General features: G+C 41.5%; 1 protein-coding gene and 1 long non-coding RNA gene across 2 annotated transcripts; one reads left to right on the forward strand and one right to left on the reverse strand.

The window, feature by feature from the left end:
- Nucleotides 1-1,472: 1,472 nt before the first annotated feature.
- On the reverse strand, nucleotides 1,473-16,010 carry TM4SF20 (transmembrane 4 L six family member 20). The gene is made up of 4 exons (XM_036320452.1): nucleotides 15,828-16,010; nucleotides 8,134-8,199; nucleotides 4,592-4,737; nucleotides 1,473-2,680 (listed from the first exon to the last, which is right to left on the reverse strand). The coding sequence occupies exons 1-4, from the start codon at nucleotides 16,008-16,010 to the stop codon at nucleotides 2,407-2,409; spliced, it is 669 nt and encodes a 222-aa protein (XP_036176345.1). The 3' UTR covers nucleotides 1,473-2,406.
- LOC118661920 lies at nucleotides 4,617-21,855 on the forward strand. Its single transcript, XR_004969529.1, has 2 exons — nucleotides 4,617-4,749; nucleotides 21,170-21,855. It is a non-coding gene; the product is annotated as an uncharacterized LOC118661920 (long non-coding RNA).
- Nucleotides 21,856-22,244: the final 389 nt, after the last annotated feature.

The raw sequence follows: 22,244 nt of genomic DNA on the forward strand, positions 1-22,244 counted from the left end.
TGTCAGCAAACTAGTAAAATAGCAAGGAAATGACTTACCAGCTACTTGAGCTGATTGTGCTCCTTCGAGCCATCCTTTCTCGTGCCCTCTGGAATGGGAGGCTTAATCTGTCTCTTCATGACTGGAGAACTGGGTCATCTAGGGCCGTGGTTGGAAAACTGCAGCTCTCGAGCCACATGCGGCTCTTTGGCCCCTTGAGTGTGGCTCTTCCTAAGCCTTAGGAGTACCCTAATTAAGTTAATAACAATGCACCTACCTAGTTTAAGTTTAAAAAATTTGGCTCTCAAAAGAAATTTCAATCGTTGTACTGTTGATATTTGGCTCTGTTGGCTAATGAGTTTGCCGACCACTGATCTAGGGTGATGCAAAGATTGTGTGCACTGTTGCTGCCCCTCATGTTGTTCAGCTACATAGTGTAAACTGTCCTGTTAGTCACTTGTGTTTTAATTCTATGGCTGTTAGCAGTTTGGCATTCATTTAGTAAGTATTGAATCTGCTGAAAGCTAAGTACTAAAGATAGAATTCATCAGTTCATTCAATAGAATATTCCTAGTAGCCAAGATAGAATTCATTCATTGATTCCACAGAATATTTCTAGTGGTGGCCTTACTTTGTGTCAGGCACTGTACTTGGTACTGAGTATACCAGGAGCGGGTAAAAGAAGCATATCCCTGTACCCATGGAGCTTATGGTCTTATGGGGGAAAGTGAAATTTAAGAAGCAAGTACAAATAAAAATGCCATCACCATTGTGGTGAGTACTATCAATGAAAGAGAACTAAGGGAGGGTAAGGGGACACCTGCTTGTCATTAGGTGGTTAGGGAAGGCTTCTCAGAAAAAGGAATATTTGTGCTAAAGGATGAAGAGGACTTAGCTAGAGATTAGACTTGGGCAGGGGGATATTGGGGGCCTGGATAGAAGAGAGGCCTTGCTAACCTGAAGCAGGGAGGAGCTGATTAATTAATGGATGAGAAGCATTAGTTGGTCCTTGTTGTCTTATAATGATGGACATACAAGCAAAAACATTTATGTTACATTCTGACAGGTATGATAAGAGTAGTTTGGGTAAGTGCTAACTTGATTTATTGGAATCATGCACTCTGGGAAAGCTTTCTCAAGTAGAAATAATGTAAGTTAAACTTTAAGGGTAAATTGGGATTTATAAGAGCATGAGGAGAAGGTCTTTACACAGCAGATGGATTCAGAAAGAAAGTGCCTGTATGTTACTAATTTTGAAGAGCAGCTATAATGTAAGTATTGTAAGTTATTTCTACAACCTGAAGCGCAGTGAACATAAATAATTGGGAAAAAATGCAGGAATGATCACATTCAGAAAATTGTAGATTTTTAGTGTTTTACATCATTTTAATATGGTAAATACACTGTTTTATTATGTTGTCTTTTAAAGACTATGATATATAGAAACCAGCTTTTGAAAGACTGATTTTTTCTAGGTATTTATAGTTCTTTAATTATTGTGAAAAATGCAAACATAGGAAAATAGAAAAGTATAATGACTCACTATATTCCTGTCCCTATATATATAACAATGAACATTTTTCAATTGCTTTATTTTTGGTTGACGTATTTTAAAAACATGACATTTTCCCCCAAACACAAAAACATGCATTTCTAAAAAATAAGGACTTTTTTTTATATTACCATAAAGCCATTATCAGCCGTAAATATTCACAATAAGTCCTTAATATTACCCAAACCAATCCTGTACAACTTTGCCCTATTTTCCCTATAAGGTCTGTATAATACATTTAGTTGAATAACATCTCTTTGTTCTCAATATAGAATAGTTTCCTCAATACATTCCACTTGTTTTTTCCCTGTACATGTTCTTGTTGAAAACAGAAGGCTATTTACTGTCCTACCTTTAGGATTTGAGTCTCTCTCTCCCTGGATTTCCAGTAAGTGAGGAATTCGGTATAAAAAACTTGATTACATTCAGGTTAGATAGTTATTTTTTCTTAAAGTATAAAGAAGTACAAGGAAAAGGTCCCCTACTTTGACTTCCAAGATAACTTGTTCCCTCTCGTTCTCCCTTCCTCCATCACCCATCTCCTTTCCCCTCCCTCTTTTCCTCTCCTCACACAAGAATGTAGAGTTAAAAAATTCAAACAGCACAAAAGGATTCAAAACACATTGAAAGCGTCACTGCACCCCAAAGTCAACTACTGGTGGTATTTACTTTTTCTTATGAAAGTGGTTTGCATTTACCAGCATTATATGTAAAAGGCTGATTTTTTTTTTAAATCACCTTAAAAACAACCTTTTGGACTAGAAGGATTAATACAACTTTCTAGCTAATGTTCTGTTAATGAACTTCTAACTTCTAAAAGGGTATCTTTTAAATGTAATTCTCAGATGATTCAAACTGCTTATATTTCCATTTTGTTACACAATTCGACTTCTTCGTTTGGAGACTCCACACAGACAGCCCAGGAAACCGATGACAATCTGACTGAGTGCACACAGGAGCTCAAGGTTCCCCACAAGCAGTAGGCCTACAAATACTGAGAAATGGATAGTCTTGTGCCTCTTTTCTTGCAAGTTGTATTTTTTCAAGTCACTGGCCATGGTGTCATTCGTGGTGGAAGAATTTAAACTGTTAGGAGCTACGCAAGATCCATTGAAGTACCACTGTAGATTGAAGGATTGGGGAGAAATCCTTCCAGAAAAATAAAAGGTAAGATGTTTAAGAATTTCTGTGGCCATCAAAAGAATGCAACATTGTGCCCAGGAAAGTATAGTAAAACAAAGTACTTTTGAAATTTGCCTAGAAATTTTAGCTAAGATCAGGCTTTCTGGGTATGTGTCTATATACTATACTAGGTTAAAGCTTTTGGTTCATTATCTATCCCATCTTTCAACAAACTGTTTCTATGTAGCCCTGGCCAGTGTGGCACAATGGTAGAGTGTTGGCCCTCGACTGAAGGATCTTGGGTTTGATTCCCAGTCAAGGGCATATACCTCGGTCGCAGACTCATTCCCAGCCCTGGTCCGGGTGTGTGCAGGAGGCAACTAGTCAATATGTGTCTCTCACATGGATGTCTCTCCCTTTCACCCTCCCTAAAAATCAATGGAAAAAATGTCCTCGGGTGAGGATTAACAAAAAACCAAAAAATGTTTTCTGTGTCAAAAGTGGTTGAACATCAACAATTGCATGTGGTTCAGACTATTTATGCAGACGTTCTTCTACTTGCTGAAGATGTGAAAATAAAGGAGCTCCCCCTTTGAAGGAGCTCGATTCTTAGTGCAAAACCACAGTGGCATCTGCTCTTAAACCAGAGGTACCGTTTTTACTCAGAGAGACATGTTAATACTATGATTATACCTGAAACCTATATAATTTTATCAGCCAATGTCACCCTAGTAAATCAATAAAAAAGAAAAATAATATGACTGATTAAAGTGATTTGTGCCCATTGTAACAAGGTATGGATTATGAAAAACATTTTGCCCGAACACGTCTATCCTGAGGTCATTTTTCTTTGGTTCACTATATAGTAGGCTAATAGTGAGTTTGCATTTTGGGTACCAGCAACTGCAAGTCTACCTGGAAAAACAAATGGAATATGAGAGTGCACCTTGCAGTTTGCAGCAAGCCTAGGATCCCTCAGGTGTAACTGTTTACTCTCTGTAACTAACTGTCTATCACCCCAACTAGAGTGGGAATACCTTGAGTTCTGTTACCTCCAGAGCTTAGCCTGATACGTGGTGAGCTGTCATCTGCTACAGATTGAAAGAATGTGTGCAGCATCTGTGGTTGAAGTCTAAGTTTAGATTTCAGATCCTTTAGTAAAGGGAATGTCTGGATTGTGATTCTTAACAACTGTTGTATGAAAGTTTTGAGGGATTTATCTTTTTAAAGGTAAGATAAAGGAAAAGGAGGGGGAAATTTTTTATGTAATTGGAAGTCTGGTTATTCTCTAATATAGAGAGAAGTAATGAATTAGATTGTTTTTTTTGTTCCAGTTTTTGACATTGTGCTTAGGTGCAGGCACAAAACCATCTTACAAGACTGAAAGGAACCATTTACTTGTAACTCTTCATTATTATTTGTTACTAAGTGACTTAAACTTTTAATTCATTCCTATCCACACATCTATTTATAGTGTGTCCCCATAATCCAGCTGCTGCTAGGTTTCTTTTAGGGCTTATAAGTAAGGCTCTAGATTTTATTTATTTGGTTTCTATTCAATTTTTAAAGTTTAGAAGTAGTCTGTGCTTCGGGCTTACACAGTTCATTAGTTCAGAGTGTGGAGAGTCAGTGCTTCCCTAGGGCTTCCTCATCACCGTTCTCCAAAGGTGAAAGTTAAGCTTCTGCTGTGTATTTCCAGGAATTTTTAAGGCAAGGATAAGCCATCTGAGTCAATTATCCTTTTCAACAAGACCACACCCGAAACATTCAGAATTCCTCCACTTTTTATGAGCTTTTGCCAGTTGGAATTAATGTGCTAAATCCATAAGAATCTGTCCCAGTAGTTTCATTTTTTTTTTAAAAAAGTCGCTGTGTGAGTACCACATTATTCTAATCTAAGTAGCTTCGGTGTAAGACAATCAGGGAAAGGTCACTCACCTTAATTTGTCTACTGAAAATTCACAGGTACTGTTGCCTGGAGAGTTACAGATGAGAGGACCTTTCAAGAGAGCCTGCACGGATACCAGCACGCAGTACACAGCACCAACTATTGTGATTATATTCAGAAATGATGAAAGAAACATCTGAAAAATAAGGTAGTTCATGTGCACATGTCATTACATGTTCTTGGTCTGTTTCCAGTTTCAGCATCAGATCTACGGTTGCCCTTCTCTGGCCACCTTGTAGCCCTAGATGTTAAGATCACTGTTTTATTGGGTGTGAATTATAGAAGGCAGAGGGCAAAGTGTGCCATTTTGTTGAATCACTAAAGGAGTGTTGGTCTTGCTGTGTTTTCTGAAAATTCTGAACCTTGTCCATTTTAACTGAGCACTGAGATCTGGTTCCTCAGTCATATTCTGTGTACTTCCTACTTCATAGAAAGAACCTTGACTAGATCATCAGCACCCACACTTTGATGTCCGCTCTCTTGACTCCTAAATCTTTAGTCTGGACTTGGCCCTGATCTTGAAAGTGGCCTGAGGTCAGCATTTTGCAGTGGTCGATACAGGGTAGAGTTACAACAGGGCTTCTGGATCCCAGCACAACTGGCCTGTGGGCATTTTGTTGTTGGGGCCTTGACTGTGCACGGTACAATGGGCAGCATTCCTGTCTCTACCCACTAGGTGCCGCTAACACACACTCACCCAGGTGTAGCAACCAGAAATGTTGCCAGACATTGTAAATGTCGCCCTGGGAGCAGGGCGTGTGGGGCAGAGGGTGCATGCAACTGATTTTGGTGCAGCACCACCACTGAGTCAGAGGGAAAGACTGTAAGCATCTTTCATTTTGTGAATCAGCACAGGAAAGCATGAGATTTGGGAATAGGAAGTGTTATGGCCCAAATGAAAGTTGGTTTCCAAAAAGAAGTTCTGTGTTGTGTTAATCACTGTTAATTATGACTTGTAAATCTGCAGAAATAAGGGAAGGATTTCTTTTCCTTTGATGGGGTAATATCGCAGCTCCTAGAGGGGTCACCTGTTTCATTCTTTAGACCTGCCCTTAAAGGGTAGGCAGAGTAAGTGACTGTGTATACAGTGTGTGTCAAGGGAGCTTGGGCTTTGCTATCCTTTCAGTAACTCCACGAGATGGATGCTATTATTCCCATCTTATGGTTGAGAAAATGCAGTCCAGGGAGGTTGGCAACGTGTCAGGACCTCACGGCTGGTAAATGTGAGTGCTTAGGTCTAATCACTAACTACATTCCTTCCAGCCAGAAGCACAGAATGATGGGTTTGAGTGTGATTCAAATCCTGCTTCTCCCACACTACTGTTCAATTTGCTCATCAAGAAGCGTCACTGTGTTTATATTTTGGTCATCTGTGATTTCTGACTTCTCATCACTACAGAGAGGCCTGGCTTTAGAAAGTGATTCCAACATCTGTATTTCCCCTAGACTTGAAGTTCATTTAAATGACTCAGGAAAACCTAAGTATTCAGAAGCAAAGTCAATAAATGGATAAAGGGAAGGAGCAGGGAACAGTTCAAGTAGGGAAAATAGTGGGAACAGTTAAGATAGAGGACAAGTCTTGGGGACCACCTCTTCCCTCCCTTCCTCCCAAGATCTAGTTTTTGCCACTTTTATGATGCTTTGGTATATACTTGAAAGATACAAGATATGACTTAAACACCAGTCCTCACATGGCTGGTGAGAAAAGTGCCTAAAAACTTTAATCAGTATAAACTGGTGATTTAATGGCCAGCACCACTATTATTACACGCTGCCCCCCACCCTTGGCCAGTGAGTCAAGCCCAACACCTGTGTGAAAAGGTGGTTTGATTATTCTCAACTCTCCCTAATGGAGAGAGAAAAATAGCCATTGAAAAGATGACAAATTTGTCATGACAGGATATGTGCAGGGGGCAGGGAGATATTCTTAATGGAAATATGATCTGAGAGAAAAATATATAAGTATTCTGATGTCTTTAAGTTTGAGGATTCAGAAATATTTCAGGATATCTTTCTCAAGAATGTTTGGCCCTGGCTGGTTTGGCTCAGTGGATGGAATGTCGGCTTGCGGACTGGGGGATCTCAGGTTCGATTCCAGTTGGGGGCGCATGCCTGGGTTGCAGGCTCGAGCCCCAGTGGGGGGCGTTCAGGAGGCAGCCAATCAATGATTCTCTCTCATCATTGATGTTTCTGTCTCTCCCTCATCCTTCCTCTCTGAAATCAATAAAAACATATTTTTAAAAAACACACAAATGTTTGGAATACAACATAGATGTAATGCAAAATCAAACTCCAAGGGATAATAGTTTAAAAAGAAAAGCACAAGGAAGGGAAACTAAAAACTAAGATTGACTGACTACCTGCAATGTATCAGGAACAAAGAGAGACTATAAATAATTAGCAAAGTAGTTATAACCCTAGATATCAAATGACAGAAAAGGGTAATTTTTAAAAATACAAATGTGTAATATTAATCTAAATATGTATCTCTTTAAACAGTGGTTCTCACCCCTGGGAACACATTATAGTCACCTAGAGTGTTTTTGAAAAATACTGTTGCTGCATCTCAGGGGAAGGGGGTAGAGGTGGAGAGATATTTTTAAGATCCTCCCTGGTGATTCTAATATCCCCATCAGGCTGAGAACCATCGCTTTCAAACCCCAAGCTCAGCCAGGAACTCACTGTGAGTGCTCATTTATTCGTCTATGCCTTCCTTAGAGAATTATGAGCCCGCACACAGTGTTATTAACAATGTTCATGGCATCAGTAGTGTAGACATTGTGACTTTGAGAGTCTGATGGATTGAGATAAAAGTTCACTTACTGGCTGTGCTACACTGGCAAGTTATTTGCTTTCTCTGAGCATCAGTTTCTCGGTCAATAAAGCGGATCATATTTCAAAACTAAAGGGTTTTGAAAGAAATAAGATAACTTATTTGAATCTGTTCTGAGCATAGTGACAGAAGGTTAATAAGTATTCATTATTTTCCTTTTAACTTAGTTAAAATCTTATTCATAATAGGTATGTACTTAATGTTAGAAAAAAATAATCATAGTAGGTATGTACTTAATGTTAGAAAAAAAATAACTAGTGTCTTCTTTAATTTAATCGCATCGAGCAATGAGCATTCCGAGCCTAGAAAACCAATCTTTCATATGCATGAGAGAACTGAGTTTACATTTTCCTTAAGTATTTTATACACAGCACAAAAATAACAAGTCTTGTATTCTGAAATTGGTTGCAGCTCTGGGTGTGATTTCTAAACCTCCTTCCTTTAAAAACCTTTAGATAGTGAAACTGAAGATTGGGGAGAGGTGAGGCTGGCTCCAAAGTTACACTTTTATGGAGGGGAAAAAACCCTCACACTTTCTGTATCATCATACAAGCATCCTAATAGGATGTTCCTAAGACTGTGGTTCTGCCACTGGAACCACACAGTGATTTGGTAGCTACCGAAGCCCCAAGTGGCTTTGCTCAGCTGTCCAAACAGTTGGTGCACTTTCCCCCCCTCCCCTCGCCGCTCAGTACTCACCCCGCCTCTGTTGTTGCAGCATGCTCTTTTCCTCGCTGCCAAAGACATTGTTGTTGCTGGAATAGCCTGGAAATTACATCAACAGGAAAGATGAGTCTTACTACTTCTCATCAGATGAGGAAGCAGTCATCTCTGCCTCCTATTTACCAGCAGTTGTGGGAAATCAAGACTCAAGAGAACAAGAAGGAAGTGTGGCAACGTCCTTGATCTTGTGATCCCATTTCAACCCTAAAGATTAAAGAGCTGGAAGGGATGGTGGGATTTCAGTAGAGCAGTTTCAAATTCTCCCATCTACATCACTTTACTGGGTCATCTTTAGAGAGACCTGGATTTTATTTTTTTTTAATATGTTTTCTTATTGATTTCAGAGAGAGGAAATGAGAGGAGAAATAGAAACATCAATGATGAGAGAGAATCATTGATCAGCTGCCTCCTGCACACCCTTTACTGGGGATGGAGCCTACAACCTCACCATGTTCCCTAACTGGGAATCCAACCTTGACCTCCTGGTTCATGGGTCAAAGTTCAACCACTAAGCCACACCAGCTGGGTTAGAGAGACTTGGATTTTAAATTGAGTGAGTTATTTAGTCATTATTTTGGAAGGAGTATATCTGAAAGAATTGGTTATGTCATCTAAAATTCATTTTTTTTCTTTTAGTTATTATAATCTGCCGCCACTATCTAATTTCCCAAAAGCTGTCTGAATCTGGCAACCATCCAGAAAGGAAATTGCTGGTTTCGATTGCCTGACAGCTGGGAACTAAGAAGTCCATCACCATTCCTTTCTCTTCCCTACCTTTCCTGTCACTCCTGGGTCACTGCCATCTCTCTGGTTCCCAGCTTAGGATTTGGGAAATATTTTTGGTTCCACATTCTGCTTTCTACTCCTTTACACATGATATGTAATGGCCTTCCTTTACATTGATGTTCAGCAATCGTGTACATACTGCATTCTGTATCAAGGGAAATATATTCTGGCGAGGAACGCTGTAAGAAGCGACCTCACATTCTGAGGACTTAGTTTAAATTTTCAGTCCTATCTAGTCAGCAGCTGTGACTAGAAATTCTTACTGGAAGAAGCTTTGTGTCATTGAAGAGTGGGCTGTAAATTACTTCCCTTCCACTTGAGAAATTTTAGCCATAAGGTGGGTTTTTTTGCCACCTCAGCACAGCTGCCTTTGAGTAGTTAGTTCTGTCTTTCCTCCTGACCTTATTTTCTAACATTTTATTGAATTCTGACGACATGCCAGGCACTGTCATAGGTGCTGTACGTGTTTCAGATCATTCCGGCCTCAACCAGCCTCTTTTTATCCTCATCTTACAATGAGAAAACTGAGGCTTAGAAAGTTTGAGTAACTTCTCTAAGAAAGTGGAAGAGTTTGGATTTGAAGTGAGGCATTTGGTTTCCAAAGCCCAGACTCTTTACCGCTATCCACACTGGATAATTCTTATAGTTCTCTGTTCCTTCACAGAGTTGGTTCATTCTCATCTGCCACCCCCCGCCCCCGCCTCCCGGCTCATCTCATTGTCCTCTGTTCCTTCCCCAAATTCTTTTTCCCAAGACCACATTTACCTTTGCCTTTCCAGAGCAGGTCTAACATTTAATGCCTGACAAGGCAGCTTTCCTAACCAACTTCACCCCCTCTGACCATGTGCTGACCCCATGGCTCTTCTGGAGAACACTTTATATTGTTATCACACTTGGCTTACATATTACCTTGAATTCCAACACCTTTATAATTCAAAGGTCACATGTATGTAGGGGCAGCCCAGCCATTCTGGGGTGGAGCTAAGAGCCCAGAAGAAAAGGGAGGAAAAATGTAGCCCCAAAACAGGTTGTCAGTGTTGATGGACTAAATCTCTTTTGTCGTACTCATAAGCTATACTGCCTTCTGAGCTTAAGAAACAATTCCTTTACAGGAACTGGCAGACTATGGCCCACCACTTCTTTGTCATAAAGTTTTACTAGAACTCAGCCTTGCCCATTCACTTATATTGTCTACGACTACTCTCACACCAACAGTGCAGTTGAATAGCTGTGAGAGGGACTGTCTGGCTCTCAAAGCCTAAAATATTCATGATCTGTTGTTGTTGTTTTACAGAAAAAAAATTATCAATCGCTGATTTAGAAAATTAATCTCTTAGAAGAAAGTTAGATCAACATTAAATTACAGCTTAAGTGGATGAATCATTTCATTTTACTTATTGATGTAAATTAAACTCTGCTGACTTTTTAGGATTTATTTCAGAGATGCTGAATATTTATTTTTATAGTTCTCTTCCCTTGCAAAGGGTTTTATAAAATAACAATAACATGCCATGAAGTCCCCTCCCAGTTGACTTGATGGCATGTCAACACATGTTTGTTACATCACAACTCACTGTTTTTCAACTCTTTTGCCCATTCAGAGCTGTAGAAATTGAAATGCTCTCTAAGGAATGGATATTAAAATATGAGAAAGTGTATAGGTGTATGTGTGACTGAGTCATAAATCTTCCAGATAATCTGTCAAAATTAGTATTTATGAGAATACTCTTTTTTTAATTCCTAAGCACATTTGAATGCATGAGAGTTTTTGTGAAACTAACAGCCCTGACAGTCATTTGCTTTTATAAAGAAGTAGTATTGTTCATTCTTCCTTACAGAAACCCATCCTTTTATGCAGTTTTAGAAATGAGTGTATGACTTACAAATGCAGTACAGAAGAGCTATGGACCATTGAAACTCAGTAACACAATTCAAACCCTAGGGATCCTCTAAGTACCTGACCCTGAGAGCAACCCAAAGCCATCACAAGTATAAAAACTATATTTTGCCCTAACCGGTTTGGCTCAGTGGATAGAGCGTCGGCCTGCGAACTGAAGGGTCCCAGGTTCGATTCCGGTCAAGGGCATGTACCTTTGTTGCGGGCACATACCCAGTAGGGAGTGTGCAGGAGGCAGCTGATCAATGTTTCTCTCTCATCGATGTCTCTAACTCTCTGTCCCTCTCCCTTCCTCTCTGCAAAAATCAATAAAATATATTTAAAAAAACACACAAAAAAAACACTATATTTTGCAAATGCTTGTTACACAAACACCTACCTTGTTTAACATTCAACATTTTTTTCTAAGACTTAATAATTGATGAATTACCATTGTATAATAAGTGTACTCAATGAATAAGCGTGATTAAGATCAGGTTTACAGTTAATCTTATATCAAATGGCCTTAATACAGGGATTAAGCAAGTATATAGTTAAAAGCAAGTATATAGTTGTGAGTACCCGAAACACAGTTTATTTTTGTATTATTATTCATTAACTAGAGGCCTGATGCATGACATTCATGCACTTGGAGGGTCGGTGGGGGGGGGCCCTCAGCCCGGCCTGCGCCCTTTCGCAGTATGGGAGCCCTTAGAAGATGTCCGACTGCGGCTTAGGCCTGCTCCCTGTCGGACATCCTTAGCGCTGCCGCAGAGGCAGGCCACTGCGCTCACCAGCTGTCAGCCCAGTTTGTGGCTGAACAGTACTCCCCATATGAGAGTGCACTGACTGAGAGTGCACTGACCACCAGGGGGCAACTCCTGCATTGAGTGTCTGCCCCCTGGTGGTCAGTGTGCATCATAGCAACCGGTAGTTCCTCCATTCGGTCGATTTGCATATTACCCTTTTATTATATAGGACTAGAGGCCTGGTGCACAAAAATTTGTACACTGGTGGGGGAGGGGGACTGGGAGAGGTGTCCCTCAGCCCCACTTGTGCCCTCTCACAGTCTGGGACCCCTCAGGAGATAACCACCTGCTGGCTTAGGCCCACTCCCCGGGTGGCAGATGGCAGGCCCGATCCCTCAGTGCCTGCCCTGCCTCCCCAGGTCACTCACATGGCAGGGCCGATCCGGGGGTTGGTGCGCTGCCCCGGGTTGGGTCGCACACAGGATGCCTCGGGCAGGTCACACATGGGACGCCCAGGCGGGCCGGCCGATCACTGCTGCCCCACCTGGCCGCCCCGAGTCGGGTCGCACATGGGACTCCTGGACAGGCCAGCGGGTTGCTGCTGCCCCACCTGGCTGCCCCGGGTCGGGTCGAGTCGCACATGGGACACCTAGACGGGCCGGCGGATCGCTGCTGCCCTGCCCGGCCGCCCCGAGTCGGGTCGCACACGGGATGCCCGGACGGGCCAGCGGATCTCTGCTGCACCGCCCAGCCACCCTGGGTCAGGTTGCACACGGACGCCCGCCGCCCCGGGTCACAGATAGCAGGTCCCGATGGCAGCAGGGCAGGGGGGATGGCGTTGTCCTGCCCTGCCTGCAGTATGCAAATTAGCCGCCATCTTTGTTGGTGGTTAATTTGCATGTCGCTCTGATTAGCCAATGGGAGGCATAGCAAAGGTACAGTCAATTACCATGTTCGTCTATTATTAGATAGGATTATATATTAATGTATTTGTATTACAACTATAACCCTACTTTTGCCCACCCCTGTGTTTTCTTAGGAACATTTTAAGTCTCTTTTTAGTGCTATGAAAGATGATATTTATTGATTTTTTTTTCACTTAATATAAAATAGTTGAAGATAATTGCATAACACTCTTAGTCATGATTTCAAAAGATAAAAACATTCACCTGTTTTGAGTAAGTCATAAAAGCACAATGAATGTATTTTATAAAGTAATCAGTAATTAATTCCATAGTTGTTATTTACTACTTCCCACGAAATCTGGTTTTGAAGCAATACCAATTTAAAATGTTAAAGCAATTTTGGAAAGATTTCAAAAACTACAACAAAAGTGTTTATCACACAGACAGTTCTTTACTCACTTTTCTGTGTATTTACGAGTATATTGAGAGTTCAGTATTTTGACAGATGTTGGAAAGGACACAATTCCCTTTGAAAAGGTATTCTTGCCCTAACCGGTTTGGCTTAGCGGATAGAGCGTCAGCCTGTGGACTGAAAGGTCCCAGGTTCGATTCCGGCCAAGAGCATGTACCTTGGTTGCAGGCACATCCCCAGTAGGAGGTGTGCAGGAGGCAGCTGATCGATGTTTCTAACTCTCTATCTCTCTCCCTTCCTCTCTGTAAAAATCAATAAAATATATTTTTAAAAAAAAGAAAAGAAAAGGTATTCTTCCACACTATACATAAATATAGATGTATCTGTTATAATGAAGGACAGAAGAGCTGTAGACCATTAAAACCCTATAGAGTATAGATAGCTGAGGACCAGGAAAATACACCTGTATTCTGAGCCCTTCTGTCACCCACCTGTTTGCTTGTGAACCTAGTCTAGAGTTTGAGGTTCACTGTAAAATGCCTATTGAACTTTTCAAAGAGTTGTTTGATGCTTTGATGGCATTCTACCACACTGAGTAATAGAGATAGACTTGTGTAATACTCTTCGTTAATATTTATGGAGGGCAATAACGTAAATTTAGTCACGGAACAAGGAAGTGCAGATTCTCTGGAACTTTCACAGGTTTATAGAACCTTTCTGTACTTCAGTTTCCTGGTGACTTAAATTTATGGATTAAGTTATGAATTTCACCTTCCCGTTTGGTTAGCTTGAAACAGGTGGATTATGGTGCTAATCCTGGTAGAACACAGAACTTGAAAGTCAGATAAGTCTGGAACTGGGTCTCACAACTACTGTGTGATCTTGTTAACCCTCCTAACCTTCTGTTTGCTTGTCTGTTAAAATACAGTTGATAATAATCACTCAGCCAGATTATTATAGAGAGTAGATGAGATAACATTGTAAAGCATGAACCCAGTAGTTAGCACTTAGCAGTGGTCTCTGCCTTTCTCTATGCCTTTGTCCTTCTTCACCCCCTGCTCCCCTGCCTTCTTCATCAGGCTCCTTTCATGCTGGCAAGAAATTTGTTTGTATTGTGGTAAAGTCCATTTGTATCTAAAGCTACACGAGTCATTCTAAATGGATTATTTACATGGGAACTTTTAGGAGCTTCATGGGAATTGCTACTGTTGGTAAGTCTTGGCCGGCTGTGCCTGGCTTCTGTCTAAGCCGATGCAAAGGAAGCTCACACTATTCAAGTAGACAGAAGCCTCTGGAAGGGCAGAGCAGACACAAGATTTGCAGTCACATCACTGTGTTGGGCTCTGTGCTTTCTCTCAGCCTGAAAGAGAATGTTCGTGGCAATTTGAAGAAAAAGTCCACAATTTCCCCAAAGCTTTTCCTGTAAGTACCTCTTTCTACCAAGCAGGGTGAATATATTGCTCATGATATTAAAGGTACAGAAACCATCAACTTTTCGGGGATGCTTTACTGGAGAGGCTTTTTGAAGCCAGAGTAGTCTCAAGTCCAATGTGTGAGCCGAAGAACAAATATTTCTCTAAAGATTAATGTATAACCACTCAAGAGTGTTTTCACATTAGTCTGGGGATAAGACCAGCAGTAGTCACTGATCATCATTAAGAATTAGGGATGCAGGTAGAAAACAGTGTCTGGAAATTCTTTAAAAATCTCCATGTTTCAGCATCTGTACAACACTTTGATAATATAGGTAATTGAACTGTTACACACACACATGAACACACATCTAAACAAAGGCTCATTTTTCTGACATTAACCAGACCCTTTAGATAGGACCCAAGTGGTAGAACAAACAAAAGCAGCCTCTTGAATGCTGAATTTCCAAACTTCAGTATCCACATCCCCATTTTATGAGCATGGAAACAAAATCATAGGATAAGTGACTTGCAAACAGAAATATACTGGAGACATAATTAGAGCTGAGATTCTCTGCCAGGTCCAAAAACAGTATTTATTCCTCTCCACAGGTGAGTCCTACCCAGGCCACTGCATCAGAATTCCCAGGAGAGGGTCTATAAATCTATCGGGTGATACATTGGAGAGTTATGTATTATACTGCTCTGCTGCAGACATCAACAAAGATAGACCGATCAATAATTATCAAACTTAACATTCAACAAGCACCATGATGTCCTGGTATATGTAAGATCTGAGTCAAGAAGTCATTGAGGTCAGAGAGCCAGAATTGCAGGTCCCAAATCTCTTAGGCCAACTCCCTTTGGTACAGGCAATGCCATATTCATGCCGCACAATTATCATCCAGAATGTTTCTTCTCATTCCTACTGAGCACTTCCCACACCTGCTGTATTCCCTGTGAATACCTTGAGCATGGTATCAGCAAAGGAAAGTTGAGGGAATTCATTCAAAAGTTCCCTAACACTATAAAACTTGGAAGAGCAGCCCTAGTGCAAAGAAATGTGCTAGGTAATAACCCAACCAACTTCATTTCTTAACCCTCAATATTTTTCCATTGATTTTTAGAGAGTGGAAGAGAGAGAGACAGAGAGAGAGAAGCATCAACATGAGAGAGACACATTGGTTGGTTGCCTCGCACATGAGCCCCGACCAGGGCTAGGGATCAAACCCGTGACCTTTCAGTCCTTGGGCTGATGCTCTAACTACTGAGAAAAACTGGCCAGGGCAGCCCAACCAACCTTTATCAAATTTAATCTTTTTTTGATCAAGCTCCCTAGCCTGTACGACATATTTAATTTATTTAAATTGTCATTCCTCATTGATAACCAATATAAATGAATACCATGCCACCACTCCTCACTGTATCTTAAGTCAAGACACAGCTCAGCTCACTGTAAACCTGAAAGATGGTCTGTAGGACTTCGGTAAAGCACTTTTCTCCACATCAAGTCAAATAAAAGTTACTCACCATCAGACCTGCTCCTATAATTCCTGGGAACCACCACTCAAAGCAAGAGATGGGGTTTTTAAAAAATTCGCCTTCCTCAAGTCTGTTGACAATGAGAGGTATTGCGTTGAGAGCTACTCCCGACAGAAGTAGAACCAACAGGCTGAATCCATTGCAGGATGTCCATCCTTCACAGCAGGTCATGGTCACCCCCTGGTCCAGTTAGAAATGCTATTCAAGTGGCTGTTTGTATGGCACTGTCTTGCCTTTATCCTGAGCCTCCTAATCTAGTTAAAGTTTAGCACTTATGAAATTTAATTTCAGGAGTTGGTTTAGAGTCCAAGAGGGCAGACCTTATTGTGAGGACAGAAAGTAAAGATAAGTTTATATTATAATGAGATTGGGAAAGGAAGGCGGGGAAAAGGTCTGTGGTTTCTGTTAGATAAATGTATGCATGCAAATAAGCAGATGGTAACTAAGAACAAGGAAGAAGGGGTTAAAAAACGCTCCTCTAACATATTTTACCAGTGTACCTTATAGAAGTGAAAGCAAGAATACCCAGTTAACATAAACTATTTTTTCCTGTTGTGTTGACATTACCAAGTAGTGAAGTTCTTTACTTAGAAATTGTTTAACAAGAAAACAAATAGGAGATTGGAGGGAAAGTATTTCCTCTGCTGCAAATGTTCTTGATTAGTCAAAATTTTAGGGAATACACAAAATTGTAAATTTCTTCATGTCATATCATTCCAGTCTTGCAGACTAACTCATTTAGAGGTAACCCACTTAGGACTTGTGGGAGGTTTGGTCAATGCTACTAGACTGGAAGTGTTCAAGTATGGACACCAGAATCAAACATAGGAATAGGAGAGAGGCTGGAGGAGAGATGATGTTTTATTTTCTTTAAACCCTAAGTACTTACTTGGTCATTTACAGAATATTTTTAGACCAAGCTTCCCAATTGTCTTTCTACTAGTTTGTGAGCTTCTCAATCAAAGGTGTGTCAGTGCAATAGGCTTTAAATACAAAAGTTCTCACTTATGCTAATTGTTCATCATGAATTGACAAAGGGGGCTCTGCTCATGGTAGTTGCTGAGAGTCCCATGCTCACAGAGGCAGTCATCATCTCCATTCTGGTTTCCACAATTGTAGAGGCAGAGTGAAAAGACATGATGAGCCACATACTCAGTCTGAGCATTTTTGTTCATGCTTTATTGGCCAAATGAGTCACTCAGTTATGTTTCAGTTCAAATGGGTGATAAAATATAAACCAACTTTTATCCAGAAGCAAAATGAACTTTAGGCAGCTCTAATATTTACCATGCCTTCCTCCCATCCCAGTCCATAGCACAGATTCTGCAAATGCTGTTGGGAATGATGAAGGAAGGAAAGAAGGATGGAAGGAAGGATGGAAGGAAGGAAGGAAGGAAGGAAGGAAGGAAGGAAGGAAGGAAGGAAGGAAGGAAGGAAGGAAGGAAGGAAGGAAGGAAGGAAGGAGGGAGGGAAGGAGGAAGGAAGGGAGGAAGGGAGGAAGGGAGGGGTGGAGTCCATCTGTAAGTTCAGATACAATGGGCTTAGAGAGTAGCGCCCCATCCTACAAAAGTAGGAGACAGAGGGTACTGGGGAGGCAACCTGCAGACTCTACCATATCATAAATTAATGAGCTGCACCAGGAGAAACAAGCAGTCCGCAGAAAACGAGTAGGAAGAGATGGTGAAGATGCAGGTGTGCAGGAAGTGTGAGGGGTGGAAAACATCTGGCCCATGGGCCATTTAAGGCCCACGAGATCATTTGGTCTGGCCCTGCCAAGGCATTAGGGTTGAGTTAATTAAATGTTTGACCAAATATAGCAGGTTAATTTTTAAGTTAATAATCTTGTATGGCCTGCAGATGATGTTATAAATATCCAAATGGCCCTTGGCAGAAAAAAGTTCCCCACCCCTGTTCTAGATGGAGGCAGAGAAAAGGTAGCTGCCTGGTTTCTCAAAGGCTTTCTACTTTTTTATTTCTACTCTATGGAGTAGATGACTCCAGGTAGACACCTACTGACTGCAGGTCCTGTCCTTGTTTTCTGTGAGATGCCTCTACATTCCTACAATAAATTATCCCCTTTATACTACTGTAAGTGGGCTTCCATTTGTTTGCAAACAAAAATGCTAAAACTGTAAGTTCCTAAAATCAAGGATAGAAATATACAAATATCTTGTCCCCTACCACACTGAAGCAGCAAAAGGAGTTCAGAAAAAGGAAGGATTCTCTTGAGATGGACCGGGAACTAGGAATCCTCTCAGTTTTGGAGGATGGCTAGAATTGGACACAAAGAGATGGTCAGAAGGGTTTTTCTGACAGGTGCAGAAAACCAAAACTGTCCTAGCTATGCTAAGCAAGGGGATGAAGTAATTGGGGGATTATGGATACAAAATTGTTAGGAGGGCTGCAGGGGCATTTCCTATTCCTGTCCCCTGGGAATGCCTTACAGGACAGGAATGCTGAATGGTCCAGGCTGCTGCTGCCTCTGCAGTAGTCAAAAAGGCATGGAAATTGGTCGAGTTCAAGCACACACCACTGTAGCTACAGTCCAGGAAGCCACTGCCACTGTTGTGGCTCCTGTCCCTACACACCCTCAAAGCTATTGACTAAACTCTGGAGCACTGCCTTTGATGTCTGCTGACACTACAACTGTTTCTTCACTTCCGTGAAACTAGTAACTGGACCCAGGGACATCGCTGCAGTGCAGAAAATTCAACACTCCAGTCTTTCTTAACAGCAACAGACAAAAGTAGCAGAAAGAGGACTTCCACCTCATTTTTGTCTTGCACATTTCTCAGTGGTGGATCTAATTGTTGCATTATCCAGAGCTTAGATTTAGAGTATTCTAGGAAATGTAATTTTCAACCATTTTGGCTTCTTCCATACAGAAAGGCATCCTAGCTAGAAGGACATAAAAATGGATATTGAGCAAGACAGTTCATCATAGTGATCTTGTTTAAACTGTATGAAGAAAATTTTCTGTAGATTATCTGGGATGACCATGTAACAGGTCCTTTTAAAATAATTTGAATTATGTTTGTATTTCTTACATATCTTAGATATCTAGAATGTCTGGACATTTAGACTTGCATGTCTAGAATGATATGTAACATTTTAAAAACAAGTTGAAACTACCTGTTTCGTTCCAATGAGAACACTTCAAGAGTATTAGAAAGGTTTGTTTCTTTAAGAGATAGGAAAGAGTTAGTATGAGGAAGACTGGAGTCCCAGCCAAGTCTTATTTGTACTATTGGTGAAAACAAGAGGTGATGCAAAAGCATCTTGTTTTATCCTCTCCCTAAGCCCATCGCTCCCCTGCCTAGCTCCCTGCACACCATAGTCCCGGGAGCAGTGAGGATTACAGCCAAACATCAGGAACCACATTTCCTATTACACTGTATAGAAGAAGGTAGCTCCTGCTATTTTCTGCTCCATCTTCTCAACCCCTATCTCTGAAGCTCCACCCCATGAAAGATTCACATGACCTTAAGGTAGTTCCATCCATGCATCAAGTATGCACCACAGTACCCTGTGTTACTACCCCAGAAGGAATTTATGTGGTATGAATAGGTATGAAATGCCTAGCCATGTTCTGTCAGGCATCCTGTCCTAAATACACTCCCATTAAAGGTTTTATTAGGACATGGGTTTTATATGCAGACACAGCTATTTGTCCATCAACATTCATGCTTTTACTTTTCATAGTAGACTAGAGGCCCAGTACATGAATTTGTGCATGGGTGGGGTCCAACTGGCCCGCCCCGATGGGGGTCCATCGGACAGGGCCAGCAGGGGGGGAGGGGCCACAGATAGTTGGCAGCAGGTGCCGCCCCCGATAGGGGTGTTGGGGGCCAATCGGGGTCCAGGCCGGCTCAGGGGGAGCAACGATCAGGGCCCAGATCTGGCTGGTTGGCTACCGCAGTACATGTCATAGCCACCAGTCATTCTGGTTATTCTGGCCGTTCTGCTGTTCCAGTCGCTGGGCTTTTATATAGAGAGATAATTGTTGGAAAATGTCTGCCAGTCATGAACTACATTTCCCAGCTCTCCATGCATTTACATTGGGCCATGTGACTACTTCTCACCAATGGGAAGTGAGGGAAATAGACTGTGTCACTTTCACACTAAGGATCTTAACACATTGTGGATCAGTAGTTTTATTGCTAGCTTTGCCCAGTGGCCAGATAAGTTTCTATTGAACGGGTACAAAAAACATTTTACATAAATGTTAAAGGCACGCTTTAAAATTAAATACCCATTGTATTTTGAAGTTATTTATTACATGTTCTTACAAGCCAATATCTTTTTAAAGAATTCTTGTGATTGGCTACAAGCCTTAGAACAAAAAACACGAGAATTCTCGTGACCCGTCAGCAGTGTGTTAAGAAGTGATGGGTGTTGTTCCTTCTCTTCTTTTCCACTTCTATTTTGCAGACAACAAACTTACCTTGAAAGTCATATGTTGAAAATACGCATCAACCTAGATCCCTGAATGACTGAGCAGAGCACAGCTCCCCAACTCCTTCCCTTTCTGCCCACCCAGAACCACTCAGGATAATTGACATCGACAGGAAATAAATGTCTACTCTATTAAGTCACTGCACATTTTTGTGTAAATTTGTTACAGTAGGTAGCACTACCTCAATACATTCAGTGTATCCTTTTGTTCTTCACCTTAGAACCTTCCTAAAGTCTGCAACTCCCACCCCTCCTCAAAACAACATAAAAACAAATCAAAGACAGTGAAATTCTTTTTCTTGGTGTTTTATTCAGAAATTATATTTAGGAGTATTATTAGAAAATACTAAAACAGTAAGAAGCATACAGTATATAACCAAGGTCAGTAATAACACAAGTGCAGGAGTTCTACAAACAGAAAAGTAAAGATTTCAAAAGAATTAAATACACTAAAAAGCATTATTTCATTCCACTGAGCTCATTAATGTGAATTGTTACACCCTAAGGAGCAAGCTGTGGCCTGTTCTTATTGCAGTACAATTGATAGATCGAGTTGGATTGAGAGATGTTTATGTATGTACTTTATAAATACTGTGTATATATAAATGCCAGTACAGCCAACATATATAAAAGTGTCTATCGGATAGAGAACCTGTGAGTTTATTTTTGAGAACTCAGTAGTTTCATATACCACTAAAAATATAAAGGTCTTTAGAGATTCTTAGCTCAAGCTTATCGTTTTACAGATGAGTAAGTATGACAGTAAAACTCAGGGAAGCTAAGGTGACATCCATAATCAGGCTGTTCTGGCAGAGCATGGACTTGATTTGGGGGCTTCTGACTTCTAATCAGGTATCTTTCTATTAAATCACAAGCTCAATATATAGGTGAACCAGAGAGATGAAAGTTCAGGATGTCTAAACATCTAAGCACAGGAGTGATTCCACCCCCTGCAGCACCTGCCAGGAGGCCGGGCCGCCTAGCAGCAGCATTGCTTCTGACAACAGCACTTACACTGGCAGCACTTCTGCTGACAACAGCCCTTCCCACAGCCACAGCCACAGCCACAGGAGCCGCAGCCACAGGAGCCACAGCCACAGGAGCGGCGGCAGCAACAGACCACGGGGACGCTGCAGCAGCCCCCACAGCAGCCACGGCAGCAGGGGCAGCAGCCAGAGCAGCAGCCAACCCGGTAGCATCTGCAGGTGGTGCAGCCACCACAGCCGCCACCACAACCACCACAGCCACCACAGCCGCCACAACCGCCACAGCCACAGCCACCACCGCAGCCGCCACAACCACAGCACCCCATGGTGTCAGTAGAGAGGACTCAGGAGATGTGAGGAGGGAGACTCAGGAGGTGAGGACGTCTGATACCCCCTCTGTTGGGGAGCCCTTAAATACCACCTTTGGCTTGGGCTTGACTCAAGCACATGACTACTTCCGTTTATCTGTTTCCCTGGGAGAATTTTAGTGTCCTTGGTTTACTTCCTTAAGGACTTTTGGCCACATAAGATAGCTTACTTTACTTCCAAATTGCTTTGTTTTAAAGACATGTTCACAACAGAACTGTGAGAGTCTGAAATATTTTAGTCATTTTCTGCGCAACCAATGCAAGGTTAACTCTGAAGTTTTAATGTGAATTGTAAGCATGTGAGATTGAATCTTTTTCATTTTTATTCAGTCTTCACTGATCCTGTAAGAGATGGCACAAAGACATGCCTTCTGAGGCGGCATTGTCTATCGATTAGAGGTCTCAAGACTAACATTTCCCAAACCTCTCATGTCCCAGCTCCAAGGAGAAGAATCTAGGGGGCCTTTCCCATCCTTTTTAAGGCTTCCACTGTTCCAGGTCAGTACTCAGATTCTGCAAATAAAAGAGGAGCTGTGATGAGAGTCACTCAAAAGTTAGCAAAAAGAACTCTCAAAATCACAAGGCTTTGGGTCCCA

Source organism: Myotis myotis, unplaced genomic scaffold (genome assembly GCF_014108235.1).
Source record: "Myotis myotis isolate mMyoMyo1 unplaced genomic scaffold, mMyoMyo1.p scaffold_m19_p_8, whole genome shotgun sequence".
NCBI lineage: Eukaryota > Metazoa > Chordata > Mammalia > Chiroptera > Vespertilionidae > Myotis > Myotis myotis.